Source organism: Lepidochelys olivacea (assembly GCF_965140295.1).
Source record: "Lepidochelys olivacea isolate rLepOli2 genome assembly, chromosome: 6".
In the NCBI taxonomy this organism is placed as follows: domain Eukaryota; kingdom Metazoa; phylum Chordata; order Testudines; family Cheloniidae; genus Lepidochelys; species Lepidochelys olivacea.
In genome coordinates this window covers 109,568,920-109,596,650 of record NC_140416.1, presented here as the reverse complement: position 1 = coordinate 109,596,650, position 27,731 = coordinate 109,568,920, and the positions used below count along the sequence as shown (strand labels likewise).

General features: G+C 41.5%; 1 protein-coding gene across 5 annotated transcripts in view; it reads right to left on the bottom strand.

Annotated features, from left to right (window-relative positions):
• The window catches only part of ZFYVE21 (zinc finger FYVE-type containing 21), a 36,647-nt gene extending 8,939 nt beyond the window's left edge, over positions 1-27,708 (bottom strand). Inside the window, exons 1-9 of one of the 5 annotated variants that reach the window (XM_084631020.1) lie at positions 27,496-27,708; positions 21,947-21,997; positions 16,801-16,969; positions 14,170-14,245; positions 10,370-10,461; positions 9,433-9,486; positions 6,879-7,021; positions 1,317-1,386; positions 209-1,203 (exon numbers count right to left, since the gene is read on the bottom strand). In XM_084631020.1, coding sequence (XP_084487146.1) covers positions 1,139-1,203; positions 1,317-1,386; positions 6,879-7,021; positions 9,433-9,486; positions 10,370-10,461; positions 14,170-14,245; positions 16,801-16,969; positions 21,947-21,997; positions 27,496-27,627 — 852 coding nt within the window. In that variant the 5' untranslated portion in view covers positions 27,628-27,708 and the 3' untranslated portion in view covers positions 209-1,138. Of the gene's footprint in view, positions 1-208; positions 1,204-1,316; positions 1,387-6,878; positions 7,022-9,432; positions 9,487-10,369; positions 10,462-14,169; positions 14,246-16,800; positions 16,970-21,946; positions 21,998-27,495 lie in introns of those variants that run through there. The other 4 variants (XM_084631021.1, XM_084631022.1, XM_084631023.1 and 1 more) reach the window with 4 other exon arrangements.
• Positions 27,709-27,731: the final 23 nt, after the last annotated feature.

Below are 27,731 nucleotides of genomic sequence, written 5' to 3'. Positions count from 1 at the left end.
CCAATATTTCTTATTACATTTACTTATCAACAATTCTCAATTCTTTAGTACCTAAAACATCACATTTCCAAAGGTGCACTTGTTTTAAAGGCACTAACCACAATCCTCTATTAGACTAGTCCAAAAGGGACTAATTTAGAATATTAAAAGCAATTGCTTAAAACAATTCTTTTCAATCTCTAATTCCTTTAGAAATCCAAACAAATTGATCTAAAATATGATTACTTGAGACACTAACTGAAGAGTGTAGATTCAGCAAGCTAACCTACAGTTATTTATATTAAAGAATGGAAGGGGAATTACAATCTTTGAAATTAAATTTCACCACCTCTGCTTATCCTCTTAACCTCGGGATGAGGGACAGTCCTTTCCACGTGACGACTGAAATGGGTATTGGTTGCATTTAGGATTCTGCAGCTCCTTGTGTTAGGTCACTATGTACTCAGAGTTGACAGAACCTAAGTTTTATACACCCTAGTTTCAGTGCCTATTGGAGAGGGCCACCCTCCAATTCCTATAGGAGACATAACAAAAAGGTGCTTGGGTTTGTTTCTCTGCTGCTTCTATTGGTATCTAGTACATGGTTGTTGGTGTATAACAAAATTCCCCTCATCCTTCTTAGCAGAGGCTTTAAGTTTGAATCAATTAAAAAACTTATTTGCCTGTACAACCACTTGGGATCCCCCACTCTGAGCAATTTCTCTTAATATCCCGAAGTTTTACCCTGCTGTATATCTTTACATTTCTCCTTCCTTCTGCCAGTCGTTTCCTATTAATTTAAGAGCTCAACAATTTGAAAGGATTTTGTTGGTTTTACTGTAATCTTCTAAATGTGGACAACATACTCCATACATTCTTTGATTACAATATGCATTTCACATTATTTAGGACTTACAACTGAACAAGTGTCATTTTCCACATATAGGATATAGATCTGACTCACAATGCAAACAAATGTGCTATTTCTAATTTTGGGTGAAAGATTATTCACAATAAATTTGATTTACAAGGAAACAATGTACAGTTTATAATTTGGGATGAAAACGTGGGGCTTGGATTTCTTGGGGTAACAGCCCAATTTAACGTTCAATTTTATAGCCACAGTTCTTAGTTGTTCAACTTGCAGCTTCCCCACCCGTCACTTCTTGACCCACGCAATGTGTAACAAGCCACTTTTGTTTGGAAACTTGGAATTCTTTTTAACTAGGGAGAGAGAAAGAGGTTTATACATATTCATATTAGGAGAGATTCTTGCCTAGGTGATTATACTTATTTAGCTATTTTAAGTTCTGTAGCTGGAGAGGGAAACACTCAACCTTGGCTGATCTGTGGGTCCTTATTGTCACATGATGTGAACCATTTTCTTATTGTCCTCATAGGTGGATCCTATTTTGAGATAAACAGAGGTAGATAGCTTTTCTAATTTGAGAGCCAAAAGGAACAATTAGTCAAGACATATGTCCCATACATCCATTACACTTCCTATTCAACTAATGATTGCATTTGCTCTTAGCCCAACATCATACGGTGAACTTAAGTTCAGTTGGTGATCTCCCATGACCCCTAAGTCCTTTTCCCAATCACTGCTTTTAAAAATACTTTTTCCCCCCATCCTACTTTCTTGGTTCCTAGATGTAGAACTTTGCCTTAAGCTGTATAAAACCACGTTATTCAAGTGAGCCCAGCTTAGATCACTCTGTGGAACCGACCAGTTATTTACCATTCCAATTTTGCACCATCTGCAAGCTTTACCAAGACTGACTGACCACTTCCAGATCACTGATAAGATATTGAACAGCAGTGGACTAAGAACAAATTGCACTGGAAACCCTCCCAATGGACTATGATTCCCACTTACTTAGAGAGCTAGCTAGTTTGTGATATAGCACAAAACAGAATCTGCAGCACATAAAATAAAGTATTAAATCAAATGCCTTACAGAAGTACGCCAGTTACTTTTGTCAACCAAACTGTAATCTCCAAAAAAAGTCTGACAAGACTTCTTCCATAAAACCATGTGATTGGTATTATGTTACTGTGCTTTAATTCTTTACTGATTGCATCCCAGATCAACTGCTAACTGCGGTAACTTAAGCACATTTATATCAAATAGAGGAACAGATGAAAATTAGATTGTCTGCCCCCTTGTAAGAGGTGGTAATGGCTGAGCTGAACGTTCACTGCCAGTACCCCAACATGCAGAGCTTGGATTTGGCAGTTTTGACACTCTAGCCCAGCGATACTCAGACCTCAGTGGTTCAGGAGCCAAATCAGCAATCAACATTATCCAAAAGATAATAGTGTGAATTCATTGTTTTATTTACTATTTTTATTATATACAGTAACTCCCTGCTTAACATTGTAGTTATGTTCCTGAAAAATGTGACTAAGTGAAACTAATCCAATTTCCCCATAAGAATTAATGTAAATGAGGGGGGGGGGTTAGGTTTCAGGGAAATTTTTTTCACCAGACAAGAAACTATATATTAAACAATTTAATACTATACACAGCAATGATGATTGTGAAGCTTGGTTGAGGTGGTGAAGTTAGAGGGTGGGATAGTTCCCAGGGAATGCCTTACTGCTAAATGATGAACTGGCATTCAGCTGAGCCCTCAAGGGTTAACACATTGTTAATGTAGCCTCACACTCTACAAGGCAGCACGAATGGAGGGAGGGGAGACAACGTGGCAGAGAGACACACCCTGTGTGAGAGAGAGAGAGATGCGCATTGCTCCTTTAAGTAGGCTGACACCACTCTAAGTACACTGCCCTTTTAAGTAGATCAGGAAGTTGAGACAGCAGCTGCAGCCAGCAAGCTCCCTCCATCCTGAGTCCTGTTGTGTCCCCACCCCCCACTCTATGGAGAAGGGGTAAGCAGGGTGCAGGCACGGGGGGGAGGGGGAGAGACACCCTGACATTAGCCCCCACCCCAACAAGCAGGAGGTTCAGGAAGCAGCTCCAAGGCAGATGGCAGGAGCAGCACATGGCAGTGGGGGGAGGGACAGCTGAACCGCCAGCAATTGATAGCTTGCTGTGCAGCTGCCGCACAGGGAACTTAGGGGAGTGGGGAGCTGATAGGGGGGCTGCCGGTCAACCCTAGTTCCAAGCCAGCTCCAACAGGCTGCTCTTCCTGCAAACAGTGGACAAAGCAACATTATAAGGGAGCATTGCGCAACTTTAAATGAGCATGTTCCCTAATTGATCAGCAATGTAACAATGAAACAACATTAACCGGGACGACTAAGTGAGGAGTTACTGTGTGTGTATGTATGTACACCCTCCTCCACAAATGACTGACCAAAGTATTATTTTATCAACTACAATTGGTTAATGTAGTAAAAGCATTGTGAGTGGTTAATAATTAAATCAGCCAGCATTTTAATATCATGTGCTGCAAAGAGCCATAGGAGACACATTAAAGAGGCACTGGTGGCTTGAGAGCCTCAGTCTGAGTATCACTGCTCTAGTCCCTCATTCTATTAAGATTTAAGATGAGGCTCCCTACTGGAATTTTATTATTTTCCTGCTTAGGAATACTCTCAAGCTGAACTTTAAAATATTTGTTCAAATCAGTGAGTCTTAGATTTTTTACTAACTGTTCTAGAGTTCAGGAAAAGGGAAGCAGAGGAAGAATAGGCATGGAGTGACTCTTCCCTCCCACTTAACAGCTTTAATAATGGCACAGAAATGGAAGTTTCCATAGTAGCAACTGACTGATTTTGTGGGAGAGAATTTCTTAAATGAAAACGTGGAAGCTTTCAATATGATTTCAAGACACCGAGGAAGTCAAGTTTTAGATGGATGGGAACTTGACTTCTGATTTTCTTGAAATACTCTTAAGGAAGGTGGCTGGGGAATATTAAAGTTGAATATATCAGGCTGTGCAGCTTAAAATAAATGTAACACACCCATCTAGTCATTACAATAATGCTAACTCACTCTGCAGCTTTCCCCTTCCTTTTGGAGAAGCCACACTGCCACCTGAAAGAAACTGTTACAGTAGTATGCTCTTGGCTTTCGTGATTGACATGTTAGACAATTAATGCATCTTAAGAACCTGCCTCGTTCATATATCAGATGTGGAGGCAATCTCAGGCTCATCTAGGATAAAGAGACTGTTACCTGGCTGATCAGGGCAGATGTGAAAAAGTCGCTCTGACATTTTGCTGGAGTGTGGAGGAGTGAGTCAGTCATGGGCAGTGCTCACTGACCCACACTTGGAAAGCAGGAGGATCTAGCCTTTAATTATTAAGGCAGTTTAATTAAAAAAAAACAACAAAAAACCCCACTCACATGACAGTATATAGTTTCTTCTCTAACAGAGTACATTTTTGCTGACAGTTTTAAAAGGGGCAGGGGAGAAAAGCTACTGAACTGGTTGGTGGAAATCACTGGTTAAGCACTTGGAACTTTGGTTCAGCGAAGTGCTAAACTAGCTTTTGACAGCAGTAGCCTCTTCTGCAGGTGCAGAGGAAATATTTTCTTTTCAGCTTGTTCTACTAGTTCAAAGTTAAGAAACAGGCCTGGAATTAAAAGTAGTAAAGCTTGTTTTCCCCTCTTTCAATCAATGAATTAAATGAGGTGTGAGGATTTGGTCTATAGTTCTAAGATCTTGAAGGACATGGTGACTAGAAACAATCAGTTCAACTCACTAGCAACATATAATACTTTTGTTAAATAAGTCACTTAGTTTTGATATACAAAACTGTATTGGAAATCCCGTTTCTTATGTATCCAGCTCATTTAAGGTAGTTTGATTTAATATAAAAATTAAAAAGTGATGTTTGTACATTTTTAATTGAATTCTAATTTTCATCCAAATGGAGCTTTACCCAAGTCTAGTAAATGTATCAGTCATCATTTTAACAAATGTAAAAGTTAATAATCTGAATAATTGCAACTATGTAGCTTACACTGTACAGATAATGTATCCTCAGCAAAAAGTACCACCATATTTAGTGTAAAGGCTGAAGTTACTTGCCAGTCAACATGTTTTAATGGTTACCAACCAGTAAGAATCAAACTTTATTAGGAAAATAAGGACAAATGCAAAATAAGATTAAAATAGATTTAAATCAAAGTTTTCCGCTTGCTGATTTAAATTATTTAAACCTGATTTATGTCACTTTGATTTAAATCAATCCACTCTGCTTTCCAACATTAATCTAACCTTTAATCCAAAATCCTTTCAGAATGTGTTATGGCTGTTTTCAATACCTGTTTCCAAAACTAAAATTTTATTTGGGATTTCCTTAAGGTTCGGGCTGATTTGTGAAATAAATTTAACTATTTGGAGCAGCATATATATCATGGTAGCCCCCAGCAGTCCCAATCAGGATTGGGGTCCCATTGTGCTGGATAACAAAAAAACAAACAAAACAAAACAAAAAACAAACCAAACATCTTAGCTGGGAATCAAAGAAGTTCTAAAAACCCAGGAATCAGGAAACAGATCTTATAGAGGATTCAGTGTTTCAGAGCAGTTATGAACTATACAGATTTTTGCAAGTTAGGCAGATGTTTATTCTCCTTACTTGTCAATTCACCCTGTATAGTTCATTATACCCCAGGATTAACTGTACCCAACTACTAATTCTAGTTAATGCAAAACAGATTCACATTTTTATTGAAGACCTGGAAGAAAACCAAATCAACGGATAAACTTTGCAGATGACACAAAAAGGTTGAGGGAGTGATAAATAATGAAGAGGACAGGTCACTGATACAACCAACTGTGAACGTATACAGCTATGAGCAAATAATGTAGGCCAAGTTTGCAGTACAGGAAGCAGTGACTGAATGATTTGAGGCTCATGGTGGATAATCAGCTGAATATGAGCTCCCAGTGCAATACTGTGGACAAAAGGGCTACTGAATTCCTCAGATGCATAAACAGAGGAATCCCAATTAGGAGTAGTACGTTATTTTACCTCTGTATTTGACACTTGTGAAACTGCTGCTGGAATATTGTGCAATTTTTAAATCAAGATTGGATGTTTATCTAAAAGATCTGCTCTAGGAATTATTTCAGGAAAGTCCTATGGCCTGCATAATATAGGTGGTTAGACTAAATGATCACAATGGTCTCTTCTGTTCTTAAAATCTATGAAGTATTCCAAGGTCCCTCTATCAATTGAGTATTAAGAATAAAGATAACTTTGGAACTTTTAAAAAAAAAAAGTTACAGTATGAAAGATATGGCCATCTGGTCTAGTTTCACTGATTTATAACTGTTTCACAATGTAGACGTTAAGGTTTAGCAAGATTATGTTCTTCCCCTGCAGCTGGTGTTCTGTTAGCGTACTAACATGCCCTGTCTGCTGCTGTTTGATATATTTTATATATTATCGCACTCCCCCAGTTACTTAGGTCTGAACACACAGTGCACTGTTCTTACCCATTGATATTACAGTTTTTTGGGTTACGAAAGTGAACTACATTGGATTCCAGGATTATTACATAATAACTAATGGAAACCTAATTCAGGGTGTGTGTCTGTGTCTGTCTAGTGGGCATACAAGATGAAACCCATGGAAGCGAAAGCTCTAGTTTGTAATCTTGTCAAATGCTGAGAATCAATCTATGGCATCTGGAAATCCATGTACCACCAAATATTAAAGCCCCAGAGTAAAGAGAGTTTCCCTTGCTTGCTGTAACCACTCAGTTTCCCCCCACCCATTTAGATGCCAAACCAGCATGTTTTCTAGACCTCAGCAGAAGCCAGTGCTGTAGTCAGAGTATGGTCTATCTAGTATAAAATGGGTTCTGGCCCTATTATATTTATAGTACAGTCACAACTAATTGTTTTGTACACAAATGGTGACCAAACTTAAGGTGATCAATTTTAAACATTAAATGTATTTTATACAAGTTACCTTATGCATAGCTGCTAGCCAGGCTGCTGACAGCTTCTTGTTGGAATTGAAGTCTTCACTGGCAGTAAATTTCATCTGTGTGAGCTCCTCTGACCCTGGTACCTTATACTGCAGGAGCATACCTGTGGCACGAGTATTGCCTCCTGAAAAGGGAAAATTAAAGTAGAGTCCTGAACAAGCAGTAGGAGAGCAAAGTATTTAGCCACCTAAGAAACAAAAGAAGAGGATGCTCTGTCCATAAATCACCAATATAACTCATTCCCAACACCATTTAAATGCTTTAAATGTCTTGCATTAACAGCTGCTGCTATTGTATGCTACTGTGTGAGCATGAACCACAATGTGTTACCACAACCCAAAGCCAAGAATGCACGGTCAGAAGATCACTCAGGGAAGCTAGCAGCAAAGGGAATTATTGCTGGAAACAAAGCTATTTATATACTGACATTGCAAGAACACCTTTCTAGCTTGGTATTTTTCTAAGTGTTAGAAGTCTTAAAAATAAAATTCATGGTAATTCACCACAGTATCTTGCAGTTTGCAAAGAAATGGAAGTTGTTATTGTCAGATTTAAAAAAAAAAAAAAAAAAAAAAAGGGTTCTTTCTTGATAGGAAGTCTGAAAGCTTCCTGGTCTCCACCAGATAGATGGGAGGACAGGTGGCCTCATGGTGGAAACCTACTATGAGGCCAAATAACTCCTGAAAGTATCAGCATATGGGGTGTGTCCACCACAGAGGATGGCTTCACTCAAGGAAGTGTGTGGGAGAGTACACCACCTTATATAATTTATATTCTAGCTGTGATTTTAAGATGTGTTGTTCTTAATAGGCCACCCAGTGAAAACAAGGAGGGAAGTGAAGAACGCACATTGGAATCAGGTTAGCCTTAAAGTCAAGAAAGATTCTTATGGAATAAACACGTACTGTAACATTTTGCACCTTATTGTTTGGGGGCATTTAGTACACTATTCTAGGATTAACTAAGTCACCAGAACCTTCAAAAACCAATCCTCTTGCAGGTCACCTCACCTGCCTGATCCAATGTGCCTTATGAGGACAAAGGCCTCATTTATTTCAATGAAAAGATTATCTTCAGATGGGGTAGGGCCCTAAGGGGTCAGTGTCCTTATGGCACCATCCAAGAGAAATCCAGGCACAAAGATAATCTTGCACTAAGCTTCTGAAGCACCATGTTATGAGTTAACATGTTTTTCAATCTCTTTGCAAAAGGATTCCTCTGCCCTCTCCAATTTACCTAGTTGGATTATAAAACTGAGTACCTAACTTTCAGTGTACTGAGACCTTGACCAAATTCAGACTGTTGCAAATGTGATTACATGACACTGATCTGATCTACCAGTAAGCAAAAGTCAGTAGTAGGTTACATAAACGATACAGCACACTGCAAGACAGGAGAAAAACAAATATAGTGACCTGTATTTTCTCTTTATGATTTACTTAGTCACAAACCCATCTTTCCACCCAAAAAAAGCCTCCCACACCACTTGGGCATAAAATAAATAGCTTCTCCCCTCCCTCAAAAGGGCAGACAATCCTTAGCTTAAGAATAAAGTCATGCCAAATGTACTGACTATCCAAAATTAAGATTTTTATGAATATCCATTTTTAAAATCTCATGACGTGCTAATTACATTTGCAGTACATTTCAAGTACATATACTCTACATACCCAGCTACACAAGACGATCGTTAAGATCATATACTGAAGCATAATAGCAAGATGATAATCCATGTTGAATATGCACACTTGCCCATGTATTTGTTATCAAAGATACTTAAAGAAAATCAATTTATTTACAATATTTCATTATGAGGACTGGAACAAAGCTTCCAACTTGTGCTCACTATTGTGATTTCACTACTGCTTTGGTCTAGAAACTGACCCAATAGCACACTGTTTGAAGCACCAATATATTCTCTTCATGAGACATAAGTGGAAGAAACTGAACTGTCTTAGTTATAGACCTACAACTCCAAAGCAATACTAAATACTGGTCACTTCTTCCGTTTCCATTTCCACCACTTATTCCTTCCATTTACCCCTTTATTCATTCATTCCCTCTGCTTCCTCATTTATTCTATAACCGACATTCAACACATCCACACGTTTCTTCCTCTACCCATCCTCCCATCTTGAGCAGCAGTACTTTGGTCACTTCAGGAAGTGAACACTCTAGTGCTCACCCATTTGTACAACAGGAAGTGAGCAATGCATAGTGCCTGTCAGCAAGGAGAATAGCCACAAGTATATGATTTAAGGGAGCCCTGATCAAGGCAGAAGTATTTTAAGTCATCCTCCAATAGTCAAAATGTTCTCCACTTTAGAATTTAGATTGATAATCTCTGTGTTCCTATTCTTTCTAAGGGCATCACACAAAATACATGTTTAAATTCTAACACTTTTAAACACAGGTTGCCCAAAATTAATTTTAGTAAGATCTACAGATGGCAAAGAGGAGAGGAAGAAAGCAGCACTGAAAAGGGCATCATAACAGCATGCTCAGGTGAATCAAGTTCACAACAACATTGCTGACCTTCAGTAATGTGTTGGCTCTCCAGAAGGCTGGTATAAGTGTGAATATCTTTTTCTACATCAAGAAGGTAGGCAAGCAGTGAGAAGAAAAATTAGTCAGAAGAGCAGTGAATAAGGAAATTGAAGGAGCATTAAGATACATTCACACATTTGATTGACTACACTGGTCCCACATTCCACAGATGTGAGATTTACAATGGAAGTCCAGTAGTACTTGACAAAATTATTAATGGTAAAGAATCACTTTCGAAATCCTTGTTCCCATTTTTTATTTACTGTACTCTAATACTGGGTTTGCGCCTGATGAGCATATTTTGTAGGACTTGGGTAAAAGTTAGTTACCCCATTCAGATTTTGGTTGGCCACAATCAGGGGTCAGGTGAAAAGTAACACTCTGCATAATTGTTTGGTTAGCCACATACCAGTTAGATGTAGTTAACAGTTTAATTTGATAATACTAATTGGTCCCAATCTGTGGTTCTGACACTGCACTCCCATTAACTCCGGAGTCTGTCCCTTATAATGCTGGCTTCAAGCAAAAGCAGGCCACAGCTGGGTCCCGATACTTTCCATTCTGACGACTAAAGTTCTTCTCCACCACTACCCGTACTCAATCAAGAGTGCATCTCTATGGTTCAGGCAGTGGGAAGTGGCAGCAGGGCAGATGCCCACCGTCACTTCCTTCAAGATACAAAGTTCTACTGGATGAGGATCAAAAGGTCAGAAATCAATTCTGAATTCTTGAGTTTTTTCTAAAATGCTACTGTCAGCAGCCACAAGGATAGGCTTCCAAATGCTGCTGTTGTACTCCAAGTGAAATGAAGCACCCATATCTGAGTTGTCAGTGCAAAAGAAGGTGTATTGTTTTATTAGGTTAAGGAAAAGCGTTGCAAATTTGTAACTTATGACCATTAGTTTAGATTCATTGCAAGATTTACCTCCAGGAGTAAATCCCTCGGTAAGAATCTGGACAGTCGAAATCTGTGCAATTTCAATTTCATAATGGCTGTCTCCATCCAGAAACAGATATCTACACAACAGAAGAAAACATTGCTTCTTACAAGTGTGTCATTTTGTGAACTTGAAAATTAAGTCTGATTCAAGAGAAACAACAGGTTCTACCAACAGTATCCTGGCAGTTTATGTACTTTAACACAAACCTCACAGGAATTAATTCCCACAGACAATCACAAGCTGTAAAGATAGGAAGAAAAGCTTTTAACACAAAAAACAACCAACCAAAGAAACACCGCCTTCCACCAACCTTCTGATCTTCAGTTAAAGCCAGTTGAAAGCTATGGGCCAGACTGCCAGGTGCCTCTTGCAAAACTTCCTGCAGAGCATCCTCAAGAGGAAAAGCGACTGAGGCATTTTGAAAGATTGTCTAACCATCTATAGCCTGAGGATCACACTCAGCTCTGTGGAGGCTGGAACCTTATGCATGAGTTCAGTTTTTAAAACAAACATTTTGAAACAATTTTTTCAATGGTTAAATTTTTCCTCTCATGCCCTCTCAACCAGTACCCTTCCCATTACTGTTGGCAACACATTATTTATATTCCAATAGCACTTACAAGTCATCTAAGGTTGAGATCCCACTGTACTAGGCACTATACAAACATACAACAGAAGACTGCACCTACCCCAACATGGTTAAAACAAAAAACGAACAAAAACTACAGACAGTAGGCAAAAAAAACAAAAGCAAGCAAGCAGTCTGGTGGCACCTTAAAGACGAACAAATTTATTTGGGCATAAGCTTTCATGGATAAAAACCCACTTCTTCCATGAAAGCTTATGCCCAAATAAATTTGTTCGTCTTTAAGGTGCCACCAGACTCCTTGTTGTTTTTGTGGATAAAGACTAACACAGCTACCCCCCTGATACTAGACAGTAGGCAGTTTAAGATTACACTCAATTTCTTTCCACTGTTATTCACAATCAACCAACCAACCCACCCTCTATTCTGTTCACCTCCAATAGGGAATACTCCACCTCCCTCTGGCTGTAGGAGTTTAAATTAAGAACCTGCCAAAATTATCTGAAGGTACCCCCCTGGCCGTTTCATCTCCCACAAAGAAATGGACAGGACACTCACCTGGTCTTTTGCACACCAGGTGTCCACTACCAATGACTTCCATCCCCCACTGAGGCGAGGGGCCCTACACTGCCCCTCCATTCTTCCTACCAAACCCCACAACCTTGGGGTCAGCAGATTCTCCTCTCCTCCTCCAGAGCCAGGCTTTCTTCTTTCCGAAGAACTCTAAAATTCACCCTTTTTTCAGTATCCATTACCAAACTCCTAGTCCACACGCTGGTCCTCTCCCAGTTTAACTCTGCAAGACATATACCTGTCATCATCCTGAGGATTCTGCTTGTATATTGTACCTCTTTATCCCCCACATTCATCTGATGCAAGTCTTTGCAGATTAACAGCTCAGAGGGGGGTTAAGGACAATCTTCCTTTGCGTGTACATCTAATGGTTTTGGAAGCTACCAGTACACAAATAAAAATGAGACTAGTCACGTGGACTGTACAGTAGGCACAGTATACAGAACTCATTTCTTCTAGACAACCAGCGAGCAGACAGCAACAGTCTGTCACTACCTGCCTAGCCAGATTCAAATTAATGACTTACATGCAAAGTGCTTCATAATATTCCAACATTAATGTCTGGAGCCATCCAAGCTTCTTAGGGTATGTCTACATTGCAAAACAGAAAACAAAACAAAAAAAACCACACACACACACCCCACCACACGCACACAACTGAAGCAGTGAGTCTCAGCGCCCAGGTCAACTGACTAAGGCTTGCTCTACAGGGCCAAAAATAGCAGCGTAGGCATTCCCACTCCTGCTGGAGGCCTGGCTGAAACCTGACAAGGGTGGCTGATCTCAGAGCCCAGACTCCAGCTCAAGCAGGAACATCTACACTGCTATTTTTAACCCTGTAGCATGAGCCTGAGTCAACTGACCCAGGCTCACATTCACTGCCATGGGTCATTTTTTGCAATGTAGACATACTTTTAGTGTAAATTTTTGCTGTGATCAGCAAGGTTTCATGAACAAAAACAAACAAAAAAAACCCCCAAAAAACAACCAGACTGATGATGCATCATATGACAATAAGCCCAAAAGGGCTTACCCTCTGCTAATCCCTAGGGCCCTACCATTTCAGGGCAGTGTGTCACTGACTCTGAAATAAGCCCTTCCCCATGAAATCTGATCTCCCACTTGTTGCTGGAGTGCCCCAGTCAGGGGGCTCCTGGCTGCAAGTCCTGGCTAGACCGGGGAGGGAGAGGACTTATCTTTTCCATGCACAGCCACTGTCGCTCTCAGAGGGAGATCAGACCCACCTCGGAGTACCTGCCTCACCCCACTGCAGGAAGCTCCAGCCCCGGAGGTTCCTGCAGCTAGATAAGACTTGTGAAGGTGGGTCAGATATCCCCCTGCTCTTGGGAGCACCCCAGCCAGGGAGCTCTAAGCTGTGAGTCCTTGCTGGGCTAGGGAGGGACAGGACCAGTGTTCCCTCTAGTTTTTTCCACCCATGTGCAGAATTAATTTTGTTATATGCACCAATATGACACATCACCTCCATATTGGTGCACATAACAAAAATTCATGTGGTGGGGGTGGGGCCGACTGGTTCGGAGTGTGGGAAGGGGCTCAGGGCTGGGGCAGAGGGTTAGGTGCAGGGGTGTGAGGACTCTGGCTGGGGGGGGTGCAGACTCAGGGGTGGGACTGGGGACGAGCGGTTTGGGGTGCAGAAGGGTGTTCTGGGACTATGGTGGGGAGAGAGGACTCCCCCCAGCTCTCTCCCGCCACAGCAGCAACTGGGCTGTGGGCGAGAGGTGCCTCTCTCCACCATGGCAGCTCCAGGGCTGGGGCTGCAGGATAGGCGCCCCTTCCCCAGCAGGTCAGGTCCGGGCTGCCCCGGTCGTGCCTGAGGCTGGGCCGTAGCAGAGTTGGGGCCAGTGGAGGGCCGCCGCGGCAGGTTGGGAGCCAGGCTAGGTTAAAGCCATGGAAGGAGCACCCCTCCCCTGGCCGGTTCCCGGGTGGGTTCTCTGAGCACCTGTGCGGCACTAAATAGGCTGATGCATGGCTGCGCAGCTTACAGAGAACTTAGGACAGGACTTGTCCTTCCCTTATATAGCAGCTCTTGGTGGAGATCAGACCCACCACCAAGTGCCTGCTTGCCTCCCCCCTCCTCCAGAAAGCTCCAGCCCTAAGGGTTCCTGCAGCTAGAGGAGATTTGTGGAGGCAGCTGGATATACTCCTGCTCCTGGGAGCACCCCAGCCAGGGAGCTCTTAGCTGTGAGTCCCTGCTGGGCTTGGGGGAGAGATGACTTGTCCTTCCCTTGCATGGCAGCTCAGAGGGGGGAGGCAGGCAGGCAGGCACTTCTGGGTACCTTTTGGGTTGGGACCCCCACGGTTACAACATCATGAAATTTCAGATGTAAACAGCAGAAAACGTGAAATTGACTAATTTTAAAACTCTCCGGCCATGAAATTGATTAAAGGCCATGAAATTGATTAAAATGGACGGTGAATTTGGTAGGGCCCTACTCATACCATGTACTCACTTGCTGATTCTGGAAACATTTTAGAGCACAAACCAGCAGGAATGCTGTAGAGGCAACACACAAGACCTCACGAAGAGCGGGGATGGGGAGATTAAATAAAAATTTTAAAACCTAACCAGATTTAACAAGGGCAGTTTCCATTCTCATTTCTCACCTCTGGTTGTTGGAAAGTCGACAAACCATCATCTCAGATTTTTCTGATGTTCCCCGAGCAACAGAGAATGTAGCACCTTAGTAGAAAAAATTTCCCAAAAATTTATTCAGTTATTCAAATGCTAAATTTGTAATTTAAGAAAGAAGCAAAGTTAGTGTATCAAGAACTTTTATAAACTTTTGCACTTCATGCACCTATCCTAATGGCTTGAACACCTTAAGCTGCGTTATGCTCTCCATTTTACCCAATCTATTTAAAAAGTCTAATCCTGAAAAACACATCAAAAGAGTTCACTGTCACCATCAATAGCAAAATGGTGCAGTTGTAACTAAACATCCTGTGATCAGTTAATATTTCTTCTCCAGTGTGTCACTCCTGGAGGAATTCTGTGCTACTGCGCGCGCACATAATAAGCTGCGCACAGTTTTTGTGTGCGCAGAAAAAAAGCTTCTGCTGAAATGCTGATGCAGTTCCACCTTTTGCCCACCAGAGGGCACTGTGGCACAGGAACACAGCAGCAGCTCCCAGCCAGCAAGGGAAGAAAATGAGCCTGTCTTCTTCGCACTGCTTGCCCGGCCTGGCCCAGGAAACAGGGGCAATGGGGAAACAGATAGCATGGGGTTGCTGGGGAGGACAGACTGGGGCAGGGACTGAATGGGAGTTGAGGCACGGGGCCAAGGGTGGTGCAGGGCCACATGGTGATGGGGGAGGGAGATGCAGGGCAACATAGGGACAGCGGGTGGCTGAATGGGGGTACAGAGACATTGGGAGAGGGGGGTGCAGGGCCACATGGGGATGCAGGAAGACCTGGGGACAGGGGCAGATGTGCCTGACTGAATGAGAGAGGCTAGGTGTCAGCCAGGGTCTGCATGGGGGGATGCTCTTTAACCATCCCTCCCAACCCCCCCCCCCCCCCAAAACCTGTTGTACATACTTTTCCCACTCATACCCAACAACCCTCCAAGTTCACACAAAGGCTCCTTCCCAGCAGTTTACTTCCCTCTCCCTCAGCTCCTCCATTACCCCCAACTCCCACAAGCATTTGCACTGCTTCTGAGGGGTGCAGGAAATAAGGTTCTGTACTGTAGTTTATATGAATTACTGAGAGTTGTGTATCAATATGCCTAGTAATGAATCTATTTGTCAAAAGATTTCCTGAACCTTTATTGTTGTCTGTATTGTTACAGACATACTTGCCGACAGGTATTTTGAAATAAATGACCAAAAATAATTGAAACTGGTGTGATACTGTGTTTAGACAAAACATGCAGAATTTTGCAGATTAAAATACTGTGCGCAGAATTTTTAATTTTTTGGCCCAGAATTCCCCTAGGAGTAATGTGTGTAGATTGTTGTATGTTTACTGGATTTAAGGCACACCCTCAACGTCAAAGCAAGAGGCAAAGGACAGTATCAAATGATTGTTGGACAGTTTCCTGCAGCTACACTGGACCATTTTTTGTAATCAAATATTGCAGTTAGTAAAAATATTATAGAAACTTTTTAAAGAAGTGTACAGAATATACAGAAAGAAAGATTTTATTGGCAGGTAGCCGTTCAATTCAGGACTGTCCCATGCTCAGATTTTCTTAGTTACACCAGTGTAAGTCAGGACTCCATCAAAGTCAATGAAGTTATACTGCTGTACATGAGAAAAATAAAATAATCCTCTTACAAATAGTTTGTTTAAAAGCCGTATGTGCCTCACCTCCAGAGCACATTATAGAATAACCAGTGCATTATATTATACGTAATCCATGTGTAGATGTGTTCGGAGAGCACGTTTCCCTCCCCATTAGGAGCACTAATTTTGGTTCAGTCTTTCACAAACCAAAGAGATCAAAGTGTTAAAATTAAAATGTAAGTGTTCTATAGAAATTGGTACATTCCTTCCTAAGCTCATGGAGCTGTAGGACATCTCACATGGAACATGCATTCTAATTAGGAGGTGTGCTTTTGCCTAACTACTGAAAATACCTATTAAAGTCACATTCAGCATCCCTTGAAAGGCATGTTCCCAATTATAAATAGTCACAGAATATTTTTAAAATTTAAGACATCAGATTCTTCATTTTTAAAAGTAGTGCAATCAGGGCTCCAGTTATATTTCATACTACTCTTTAAATCTATTTACAATTGACAGTTCAGTGACAATCAGAGCCACCTACACAGTCTAGGGAGGAAGAAGAGATCAGAGGCTGAAATGAAGTTTGAAGCATGTATTCTCTCTCATTAGAAGAATTCAAAATTGTTCTTTTTACTGTTAAGTGTGTATTTGATCCACATTGTGATTTAATAAAGTGCAATATTACAAGAGAGCTATTATCATGACCTCATACATTCATCAGCTAATAAGAGGCAGAGTTCCTTTGACTGTAGGAGCAGAACTTTTAAAATATATAAAAATAAAAATCTCATCTCCGAAGAACAGATCTGGCTGGATAACAAAATAATGGGCAAACAAAAAAAAAAATGACAGTGGGAAAGTATTTCAAAGGAGATTTCTAGAGACTGCAACATAGCGCCTTACTTGACAACACAAGGGAATTAGATCTGCTATTTATCTCATTTGACACTCACTAGAATAACTATGTACAAGATCAAAACAACAGTTGTGCATGCAGTACTTACCATTCATAAGCACTTTAAGCTGCTTGTCATAAAATTCCATTTCTTTCTGAGAGATGAGAGCACATTCAGCACACTGACGCACAGGATCTACAAAGCACATACGAGACAGAGGCACTTTTTTGCTGCAGCACTTGTCACAAAAGCACTTCCCACATCTCCGGCAGTGGTGCTAGGCAAAAAATAAAATAAAATAAAATAAAATAAACTAATATTACAAAAGATGCAATTAATACAGAGCTGATAATGTTACCACATCAAGAACACTAGTACTCCTAAAGCATTGGCATGCTCGCCTAGTTTCTCTTGTGCAAGTAATACCAAGATACACAGAGGGGAAAAAAAATACTAGATATGGCTAATTAAGTGTCACGTGATTCTAGAGATAGTAAGAAGTGCTAAAATGACATCTCTGGAGACTGGAACACTAAAGACGGTCTAGCATGAGCAATAGCAGTGCAAGCTTCTCCAGATACCTGAGCCCTGTGCTTCAGGTCTGACCAGAGTGAAAAAGGATGAAAAGGAGTCTCCATGGACCATTAAATCCTTGTCCTCACTGTCAAAAAGACTGCAAAATATAATGGTGGTTTGCATGTCCTCTTCACTTTCCACTGGGTTCCATCTTTAGCCCATGCCTCTCTCTCCAAATATTTAATTCCATGTCTAAACAGTGACAGAACCAATTCCAGGTTTTAGAGACAGGATTAAAAATAAAAATCATTAAATCAGAAATAACAGTTAGTAGAACAAGAAAAATCCTACAAGCGTCCAGTGAAGTTGAGATAATGGCAAATCATTTGCCAGTGTGATAAGACCTATGTCACAGCAATTCTAAGTTCTCAGCAAGTCAGCAGTGGCAGCTATCCCTCAATACAAGGATGTTACCTGCCAGGAGGAAGAAACTTAAGATAGCTGACAAGTCCAATCTGTGCTCTACAGGTTTTTCCACATACATGACAGGGGGTTGCTTGGAGAGAGCACAACTGCTGGCCAGGATGATGTACATTTTCCCTCTACCTGTGCTGTTTCTCAGCCTCATGAGCAAAGCAATTCTCTTTAAAATGGTTGAGGCTTGATGTATGATGCGATGCCATTGCAGTCTATTGCCAGCCAGCTCTTCCCAATTCGTGGGGTCAACACCTCCCTTCTTAAAATATACTTTCCAGTGAGTCCTTGTAGCATTTTTTGCCCCTGTGGGTCCTCTTACCATGACTAAATTCAGAAAAGAGGATTTGCTTTGGAACACAAGTATTGGCCATCTACACACAATGACCAGCCCAGCGAAGCTGATGTTTCATAACCTTCGCCTCAACACTGGTGATGTTAGTTGCAGAGAGAATGCTGGCACTGGTGCAACGGTCTTCCCATCTGATATAGAGAGAATCTTCCTAAGACAGCACTGTAGGTGCCACTCGAGATGCTTAAGATGGCTTTGGTATGTCACCTAGGTCTCACACCCATAAGGGGAAGTGAGGATCTTAGCTTCCATTCGCAGCTCTCTCTCTCAATAAAGACATGACAGAGCAACTTTCCAAAGGATGTGTTGGCACAACAAGTCCTATGTTTGATCTCCACATCAAGATTGGCTGTCTGGGAGAGAACTACCAAGGTAAGGGAAATGCTCAACATTTTTCAGGCTTTAACCACAGATGATAATTTGTGGGAGAAGGGGGGCAACTTATCCTGGGACAGGCTGATGGAGCATCTTAGTCTTCCCAATGTTGTGGGAAAGTCCCAGGCTATGATAGCACCACAGAAAAAAAAATCTAGGGTGGACTGCAAGTCAGCCTCGGTGTGCATGGGGATAGCACAGTCAACATACTGAAGGTCTATAATAACAGTTCTAATGACCTTTGTTTTAGAATGAAGATGCCACAGGTTGAAGAGCTGGCCATCCATGTGATTCTTCAAGAATTGGGCTTGAGTAAGGCAGTCACAAATAAGAATCAAGATCACAGCAACACAGATGGGAAAAACGGGTTGGGGCAGTAACGCAGCCCTGCTTGACATCAGTCTAGGCAGTGAAAGGGTCCATCTCTAACCCATTAAAGATGACAGTACCGGTCAACCCATCATGAAGTAACCTGAGAACGTGAATGAATTTCAACGGACAGCCAAACCTAGACCTTCAATAACAGTTCACAAAGGAGGGAATCCAAGACCTAAGTTAGGTCACTAAATGCCATGAACAGTGGCTGGTGTTGTTCTATACACTTCTCTTGGATTTTTTTGTGCAACAAAATATGAGTCAACAGTGTGCCCTTGTTGCCAAGAAGGCCAATGGCATTTTGGGATGTATAAGTAGGGGCATTGCCAGCAGATCGAGGGACGTGATCGTTCCCCTCTATTCGACATTGGTGATCCCTTATCTGGAGTACTGTGTCCAGTTTTGGGCCCCACACTACAAGAAGGATGTGGAAAAATTGGAAAGAGTCCAGCGGAGGGCAACAAAAATGATTAGGGGACTGGAACACATGAGTTATGAGGAGAGGCTGAGGGAACTGGGGATGTTTAGTCTACGGAAGAGAAGAATGAGGGGGGATTTGATAGCTGCTTTCAACTACCTGAAAGGGAGTTCCAAAGAGGATCGCGCCAGACTGTTCTCAGTGGTAGCAGATGACAGAACAAGGAGTAATGGTCTCAAGTTGCAGTGGGGGAGATTTAGGTTGGATATTAGGAAAAACTTTTTCACTAGGAGGGTGGTGAAACACTGGAATGCGTTACCTACGGAGGTGGTGGAATCTCCTTCCTTAGAAGTTTTTAAGGTCAGGCTTGACAAAGCCCTGGCTGGGATGACTTAATTGGGGATTGGTCCTGCTTTGAGCAGGGGGTTGGACTAGATGACCTCTTGAGGTCCCTTCCAACCCTGATATTCTATGATTCTATGTCGGTGGTGCCCCGACATAGAATGACAATTTGACCACCTTGGGATTCCGGAAGGATGTCTTTGGTAAGAGGCAGGAGATTGCTCGCATCCTTTTGAACAAGGATCTTCCCCGCAATGGAGAAGAGAGCAATGCCTCAATAATTCCCTCACATTGCCAATATTGTGACCATTTTTAAGAAACGGGACAAGTCACTCCTTACGTTGGGTAGAATTTTCTCATGAACTTCAGAATCGTGCCAGTTGCGAGACTCTTCACAATGCCTCATTGAGAGGTTCTCTGACCTACCTGACAACGTCAATGACATCCAAATACATTGGGAGGAGTTCAAGACCATTATTCACAAGGCATATGCTGAATTCACAAGGCATATACTCCACTCACCGTATTGGATATGATGAAAACAAGGAAATCCTAACACTTATTCATCAGAAGAGAAGCACATTTTGCACTTGGTAAAATGAACCCTCTAACCAGCAAAAAGAGACACTTATCAGCTTAAAGTTGTAGTTCAAAGGGGGCTGCATGACATCAAGAATCAGTGGTGGCAAGCAAAGGCCATGGAGATCCAGAGCTTCACTGATCCACATGACATGAGAAGCTTTTTTCAACCGACAAAAGTCACTTACAGGCCACATTCAAAGGACACAACCCCTCTGCAATCTCAGGACAGCTCCTCCCTTCTTAAGGGCAATGTAACCCTCAAGCAATGCTGGAAGAAGCATTTTGAGACACTATTGAACTGCTAATCTGAAGTCTCAGCTGCCACCACCCAGTCCATTCCTCAGCATTCAGTAATAGAACCTCTTGCTGACCCTCCATCTCCTGAGGAAGTTTGGATGCCATCACTCAGACTTGAAACAACAAGGTCCCAGGCCCAGATGGCATCCCCATGGAGGTCCTCAAAGCTAGTGGAATAGCACTCGTGCAAAAGCTTCAATTTCTCAGCTTGCAGTGGGACCCCAAATCACTATTTCCACTGGAAACGATGACAGGCACAATAGTTATTTCTGGTTTGAGATCACAGAGAAAATTAAGTAAAACTCTCCGTGGGAGATGGAGCATATCAAGCAACCAACTTATGGATCAAAGTAAGTTTCAACCACTGATGTGAACGAACAATAGCTTGAGTTTCTGAATATTTCTTTAATTAGGGAGCAAAACTTATGTGCGGAGAACCACCAATAAACCTCTCCAATATGCCCATTCTCCTCATTGATCAGCCACATTTACTTACCATAGTTACCAGTCTAATACTAAGTCCTGAAGATTCCCAGTATCCCATATTTAATTAGATTTATTTTCCATTTCGTTACACTGTATCTGTTGGGTTTTATATTCCAAACAACAAATTGCAAAACAAGAGTTTCAACCCAAGATGCATCTTACATCCATCTTTCTTCCTTTCCATCAGTGTATGCTAGCAAAATGTCTGTGTAATTAGGTAGTTATGCAAGGAATGTTATTCATTGCTAGTTTGTGCAAAAGTCAGCAGGACAATCATTCTAGCTATCTAAAACAATTCTGCCTCCCCTCCTTCAGCAAAATGCTCCGTCTCCTCCGACGGTAGTTCCCAGTAAGACAGCATCTTCTCTATGCTGCTTGCTAGTAAAAGTTCATGCAACAGAAGACAACATAAAAGTTAATTAAAAGACTTCTATATGGATGGACTGAATTACATGCCCAATGCAGCCCACCTCATTAATTTCAATGAATTACTGTTCATAATTCAACAAAAGAACTAAATTTTACTTATAGCAATTGCATCTTTTGCCAACATCTTCACCCATTATTTGTTTTGCACATTTTGTCCAATTACTTTATAAACAGGCTCTCCCTAGAATCCAAGCCCTGAAAATAAGTTTTCCTAATATTAGACTCTTTCACTCACATAACTAATTTTTTATGCAATCTGAGTGTACTGAAATGAACGTTTGTTGTTTACTTGTCAGCATTACTGACAACAGCATATTTTGAGAAGTGTTACTTACATGTTGCCTCAAAACTAGCAAAGTATTTTAGTCCTAAAAACAGGCATTTATTTTAAATTTCACAGCAGAATAATAGATTAAAAAGAATGAAGACATATTCCGGGGGGGGGGGGGGGAACAAAAGCTATTTTTAAGGCATGTGAAATTTTGGGTGTAAAGTACTTGACAGCATCCTTTTGAAACACAGGTTTCAACACATTTCAAAACAAGAGTTCACAAAAAAAGTTCCACAATTTAATGTATTTAGGCTATTATGTTTTGTTGCTCTCTTACCTTTCTGGTTATGAAATCAAACTTAGTTTCACACTGCATACATCTTGGACACTAGAAAACAGTAAAGAGTACAAGATTTATCTACATCTTTATCCAGATACAATGCACAAGACTAAACATATTAGAGTAATTTCTAGGAAGTTAAATAGCTAATGAATTTCCATACAGTATCTAAGTAATGCTTGTTTCTCACTTATCTTAATCTTCTGAACATGTGTGTGGTAGGCAAGTACTATCCACATTTTACAGAGAAGAAAGAGCAAAAAAAAAAACTGATTTTCCCTAGGCACAAAGTAAACCAGTAACAGTCAGGATTACAACTCAGGAGTTCCAATCTCCTGCATAGTCCATTAGGCTATGTGGCCACTTCTGTGTTCCAAATTTGTATAGCGTACATAGAATACAATACAAGTTATTCATTTATTATACTGTTACATATTTTTAACTCACAAGTGTTGTTAGTTTATGCACTTTAACAACATTATCAGTAGTTAAAATATCTGAAAAATAGCATATTTATCTTGGAAGTTCTGTTCCCTCCTCCCTGCTGCAACCATGAAGGCTAAATCGATATCGGCAAAATTTCACTTGATAGTTTAGAACTTTTTCCTAGAAAGAGCTTGGTGAAAGAAAATTATATATATATATGAAGTAACTTTAATTTCTTTTCCCCCTCTCATTAAACATTTGATAAGAGCCACCTGCTCTGGGCTTTGTCGTCTAAATTGGTAACAGTGCTTGAGAGAAACTTTATTCAATAAGTATTAGATGTGGTCATTATCATGGCATTTTCTATGCAGATACTAACAAAACCCACCCACTAACATGCTGATCTACAGCACTATTTTACATCACTGGCATCTTCTGCAAGACCCTCATTTCTACATTGTTTCAATCCAACACATAATACCAGATAATTTTTCAGTTACAAAGCCTTGGATAGTATCAGGTTTATCTGCTAGGCTATTAATGCAATGTTGTGTTTGAACATCTGGGACAGGTTGTAGTATGTTCAGGTTCTGCATTAGCTTTTGGAACTATGAAGACTATAAGCTCTTTAGACCAGAGCCCATCATCATCTTATGTTTGTGCCATGCCTAGCACAATGGGGGCCTAATCCCTGTCTGAGACCCCTAGATGCCAGTGCAATACATATAAAAGTATCTAAAATTGAGAGCACAAGGCAATGGGTTGGGAGGTGAAGGGGCAAATGGTGGAGAGGGGCAAGAGAATACTGCAGTTAGGAGTACTGTCTTTCAGATGATATATTAAGCCAAGATCTCTCTTGCCTTCAGTCATCATTCAGGTGAAATATCTCATGGACCATTTTAAAAATTGTGCGATAAGACACTGTGCCTCAGTTAATATCCCCTTTCAACAGGCTCCAAAACAGAGTATTAGAATTTAAAATAAAGCAGGTTGTAGAGTGATCAGACAGCAAGTGTGAAAAATAGGGACAGGTGGTGGTAGGGTAATAGAAGCCTATATAAGAAAAAGACCCAAAATTGGGACTGTCCTTATAAAATCGGGACATCTGGTCACCCTAGCAGGTTGTAATGTTCAAGGTTGAGAATGAGCTAACTGCTGAGCATACAAGAGCTGTTATTTGCCTGTTGTTACCATGCTCCCAGTATTTAACTCCTTACTTTTTAAAGTTCTTTAACGTAACTAGAACTTTCGTGATCTATTTCAGAAAGTTCTAGATATTTCAGCAGGTTCCAGATCAGTATCAAAGTTCAATAGCAAATACTACCCAAGAAATGCCACATCAGCTAATATACAAACCTCAAATTCCTAAGCCACCTACTTTTAACTACAGCTTGATGCGTTAAATCACTTATGAAATTTGGCAAATTCAAGTACCTGCACTTAATCTGCAACTAGCCAGTTCCAATTAAAGAGATTGCTCAACTGTTCAAATTAAAAAATGGTACAAGAACCAATAAATTTCTAAAAGCTTCCTAAAAACCAGATGATCAGAACTGTTCTCAAATCATGAAAGTTCTTTCAAAAGATGTACTTATCATCAAACCCCTGTCATAATGGCTTCAGAAATGCACATTTTACCTTCACTGAATTATTAGTTTAATGCATTAAACCCTTTAATTCAATTTGTACTGTTTAAGATGGAGCAATAGATCACACACTTTAACGAGCAATTTCAAGAACAAATTATAGTTACTTCCCTGATATTTTCCCCTCAGTGCAGAGCTTTTAAAAGCAGAAAGTGGAAAAAATGGAATATAAAACAATGGAAAATACCACAAGAGCAGGAGGTTATTACAGAAATCACATTTAGCAAGTATGGCTTAGTGAATAGGGCACTGGAGTGAGACTCAGGAGACCTGGCTTCTATTTCCAGCTCTTAAACTGGCTTGCTGGTTGAAAATGGGCAAGTCACTTGCCTTCCCCATGCTTCAGTTTCCTTACCTGTAAAATGGGGACAATGATACTAACCTTCTTTAAACCACTTTTGAGGTCAATGGATGAAAAATGTTATATAAAAAAGAGTTAGGTATTATTGTATTATGCTAACTGCACAGCTTGGATGAAAAGTGCACCTTACTCTCCAATAAGGAGTAACTGTACATTCTTTATTTCACAGTCACGACCTCCATTCAAAAAAAGAAAAGAAAAAATGCCCCCTTGCCATCATTAGCATGCCTGATATTAGAGAAGAGCCCCTGGTGTTAAACATCACAGAACGAGGTTTTCCTAACTGAATATTTTACTTTCGCATTAAGTATCATGGACATGAATGCAATAACATGTTATAAACAAATTCACTTTTTCATCTTCACAACAGTAATGGCCACAGTATATTAAATACAGAAGAATTATGTTCAAATACTGTAATGCTTTGATCCTGGCTCAAAAAAAAACAAAAACCAGGAGAGTCAATTTACAGATTGAATGTGTCAGGCCATGTCTACACTAGGAGCACTGTACTGGTGTAGGTATACAATACCTACTCTTCTACTGGTATAGCCTGTATCAGTTCCTTACACAAAACAAGTTATTCCAGCAAGATTACTTATTTGCTGGTATAATGACATTGACATTGGGGCTTTTACTGGCACACCAACGTTGGTTAAGCATCTGATTTTTTCACACTCCTAGCTAAAGTAGCTGTGCAAGTAAAAATTTTTTAAGCATAGACCAGACCTCAGACACTTCATTCAAGAACAAGAATTTTCACACAAAATATACCAAAATCAGCATCTAGTGCTGGAAGTTAAACAACTGGATTAGTAGGCCTATCTAAAGTGGTCATTCTTTTAACACTGGTATTAGCACATATCCACTCATAAAGCAATGGTAACAAAAGACACTATAAAATACTGATTACACTTATCTCTATTGCAACAGGCTACTATTATGTGTGTTATCTTTGCTAGCATCTATGTGCAAGATGTGTCAAGCTAAGTAATATTTATCACCATCAAAAGAAGAAGAAGTAGTGGATGCATTTTTCTGACAGCGTTTGACCCTATCTTGACATCCTAGCATGGCTGGGTATTTTACCAAACCAGAGAGTTCCCCACTGACTACTTATTCTAGATAGGTATTTGTACTCATCCATATTAAATAAATACATTCATAACCATTTTCTTTTTCAATCTTAGTAAGCAAAAGTTTATTTCAAGGATAAGAGGCCTCAATCTTAGAAATTAGTTTTATTTTTTAAATGCATTTAAGAATAAAAAGTATTTTCATTAAGCACATCAGGCTTCTTAGTTCACAGCATTTTAATCTCATCAGGAACCTCAGTTACTTTTGTGGTGGAATCCCTAGAATATGACGACCCTGGAAAATAACTCTCTCTATCCTTTCTATAGTCAGTGACTATAAAAACCAGAAGGGACCACCACCAAATCATCTGGTCTGATCTCCTGTATATCACAGGCCACTAATACCACCCGCATACTAAAGCCAACAACCAAAATTAGACCAAAGTACAATAGCCCACAGGAGACTAAACTATTATGTGCCACAGGAAGAGAACAGGAGGGTCTGAGGTGCACGAATGCCTGAGGCCTCTGCAATAGCAGAGAAACGATTAAGTGAGATGCAGCCATATAATCCTGACAAGTGACCCACACCTCATGCTGCAGAGGAACATTAAATTTTCCAATGTCACTGCCGATCCACGATCCTGTGGGGCTTGTCTACACTGGCACTTTACAGCGCTGCAACTTTCTCACTCAGGGGTGTGAAAAAAAAAAAAAAAACAACAACAACTCTGAGTGCACCAAGTTTCAGTGCTGTAAAGCGCCAGTGTAAACAGTGCACCAGGGCTGGCGGCCACGCTCCCAGGGCTGGTAGCTATGCCTCTTCTGGAGGTGGGTTTTTTTTTTTGAACACTGGGAAAGCTCTCTCCCAGGGCCCTGCCGTGACTACCCAAGCCACCTCAAAGCTAAGTGAAATACTGTGCATTGTTTACAACAGAAAGGAAATACACTCTACGCACAGCCAGATAAATGAGATGAATCTGCGGGCTTGTCAGTTTTTAAAACATGGGCTAAGCCAGGTTTTCAGCACATTACTCTGGAGATAAACATAGCAGAACGAGGTGTGAACTCTAACAAAATCAAACAGCAGCAAAAAGGGACTTTAACTTCACTTGCCTTCCCCCACAACTGTTTAGGGAGCAGATTTGCTCATATTTTTTAAGTCAACCCAACAGAACCCTCTCCTTAGCCATTTCTCCAGCAAGACAGCTGTCTGCACATACATGAGGTTTTGCCTATAATTACTTCGCCTCAGCTAAAAGGGCATTTCCTGCTGGCAAATATGGGAACCATGTATTGACAAGATGGGAAAAGAGACATAGCCAGCCTCAAGATAGGAGTGATAAGATAAAATAAAAAGGGGAGAATAAAACCCCAACGCCCCAGTAGCCTTCCATCCCAGGCCACTGAGGCTGCTTTGCTGTGCCCTATACAAGAGGGAGAGAGAGACGCCAGAGCACAGGCACATAAGTGAAGTGGGTTTTTGAGGGTAGGGTGGAGGGACAGGCTCCTTTGCCCATGGGACTGTAAGCGCTCCAGGGAAGGGTCTCTGCAGAGCCCAACACAAGGGGAAATACTGAGCTCCACCGTAATGAAGGGAGCGGCCCGAACGCCCCGGGGTGGGTCAAGGCCTTGGGATCCCCACAGGCACCTTAGAAAAGATTTCACCACAGCTGGGTAGCTGAAGTCAGAGTCCAAGCAGCTCAATGCAAGGAGTGACGCAGGGGAAAGGGGCTCACCCAGGCGGGTCAGGGGCTGTTGGAACCAGGAGTGAAGGGGAAGACGGACCCACAGGCGAGGGCCGGTGGTGAAGGGGTGTCGAGAATGGGGGGGAGGGCAAAGGCGGGGTGGGAAGGAACGTCAGAGCAGAAAGGGGGGTGGCGGGAGAGGTCCCGCTGGCGGTGGGGGAGAAGGGTCAGAGCAGAAAGGGCGGGGGGGGGGGGGAGAAGATGCCCCGCTGGCGGAGAGAAGGAGGGTCAGAGCGGACGGCGGGTCCCGCTGGCGGGCCGGGAGAAGGGTCCGCTCTCCTCCACTTACGTCCTTATCAGGCACCCAAGGCGGCTCGTCCAGGCCGAAAGGGCTGCGGGCGGCGTGGTGCTCGGGCACCATGCGGAGACCGCTGGACGAGCGGACCAGCTTCTTTCCGTCGCAGGCCTCCCCGCCCGACATCTTCCCCGCAGCGCCACCGCTACCAGCCCAAGCAAGGAGCAGCAGCGCGCCACCCAATCTCCCGTTACTTCCCTGAAACTGACGCCTCTCTCTGCCAATGAAAC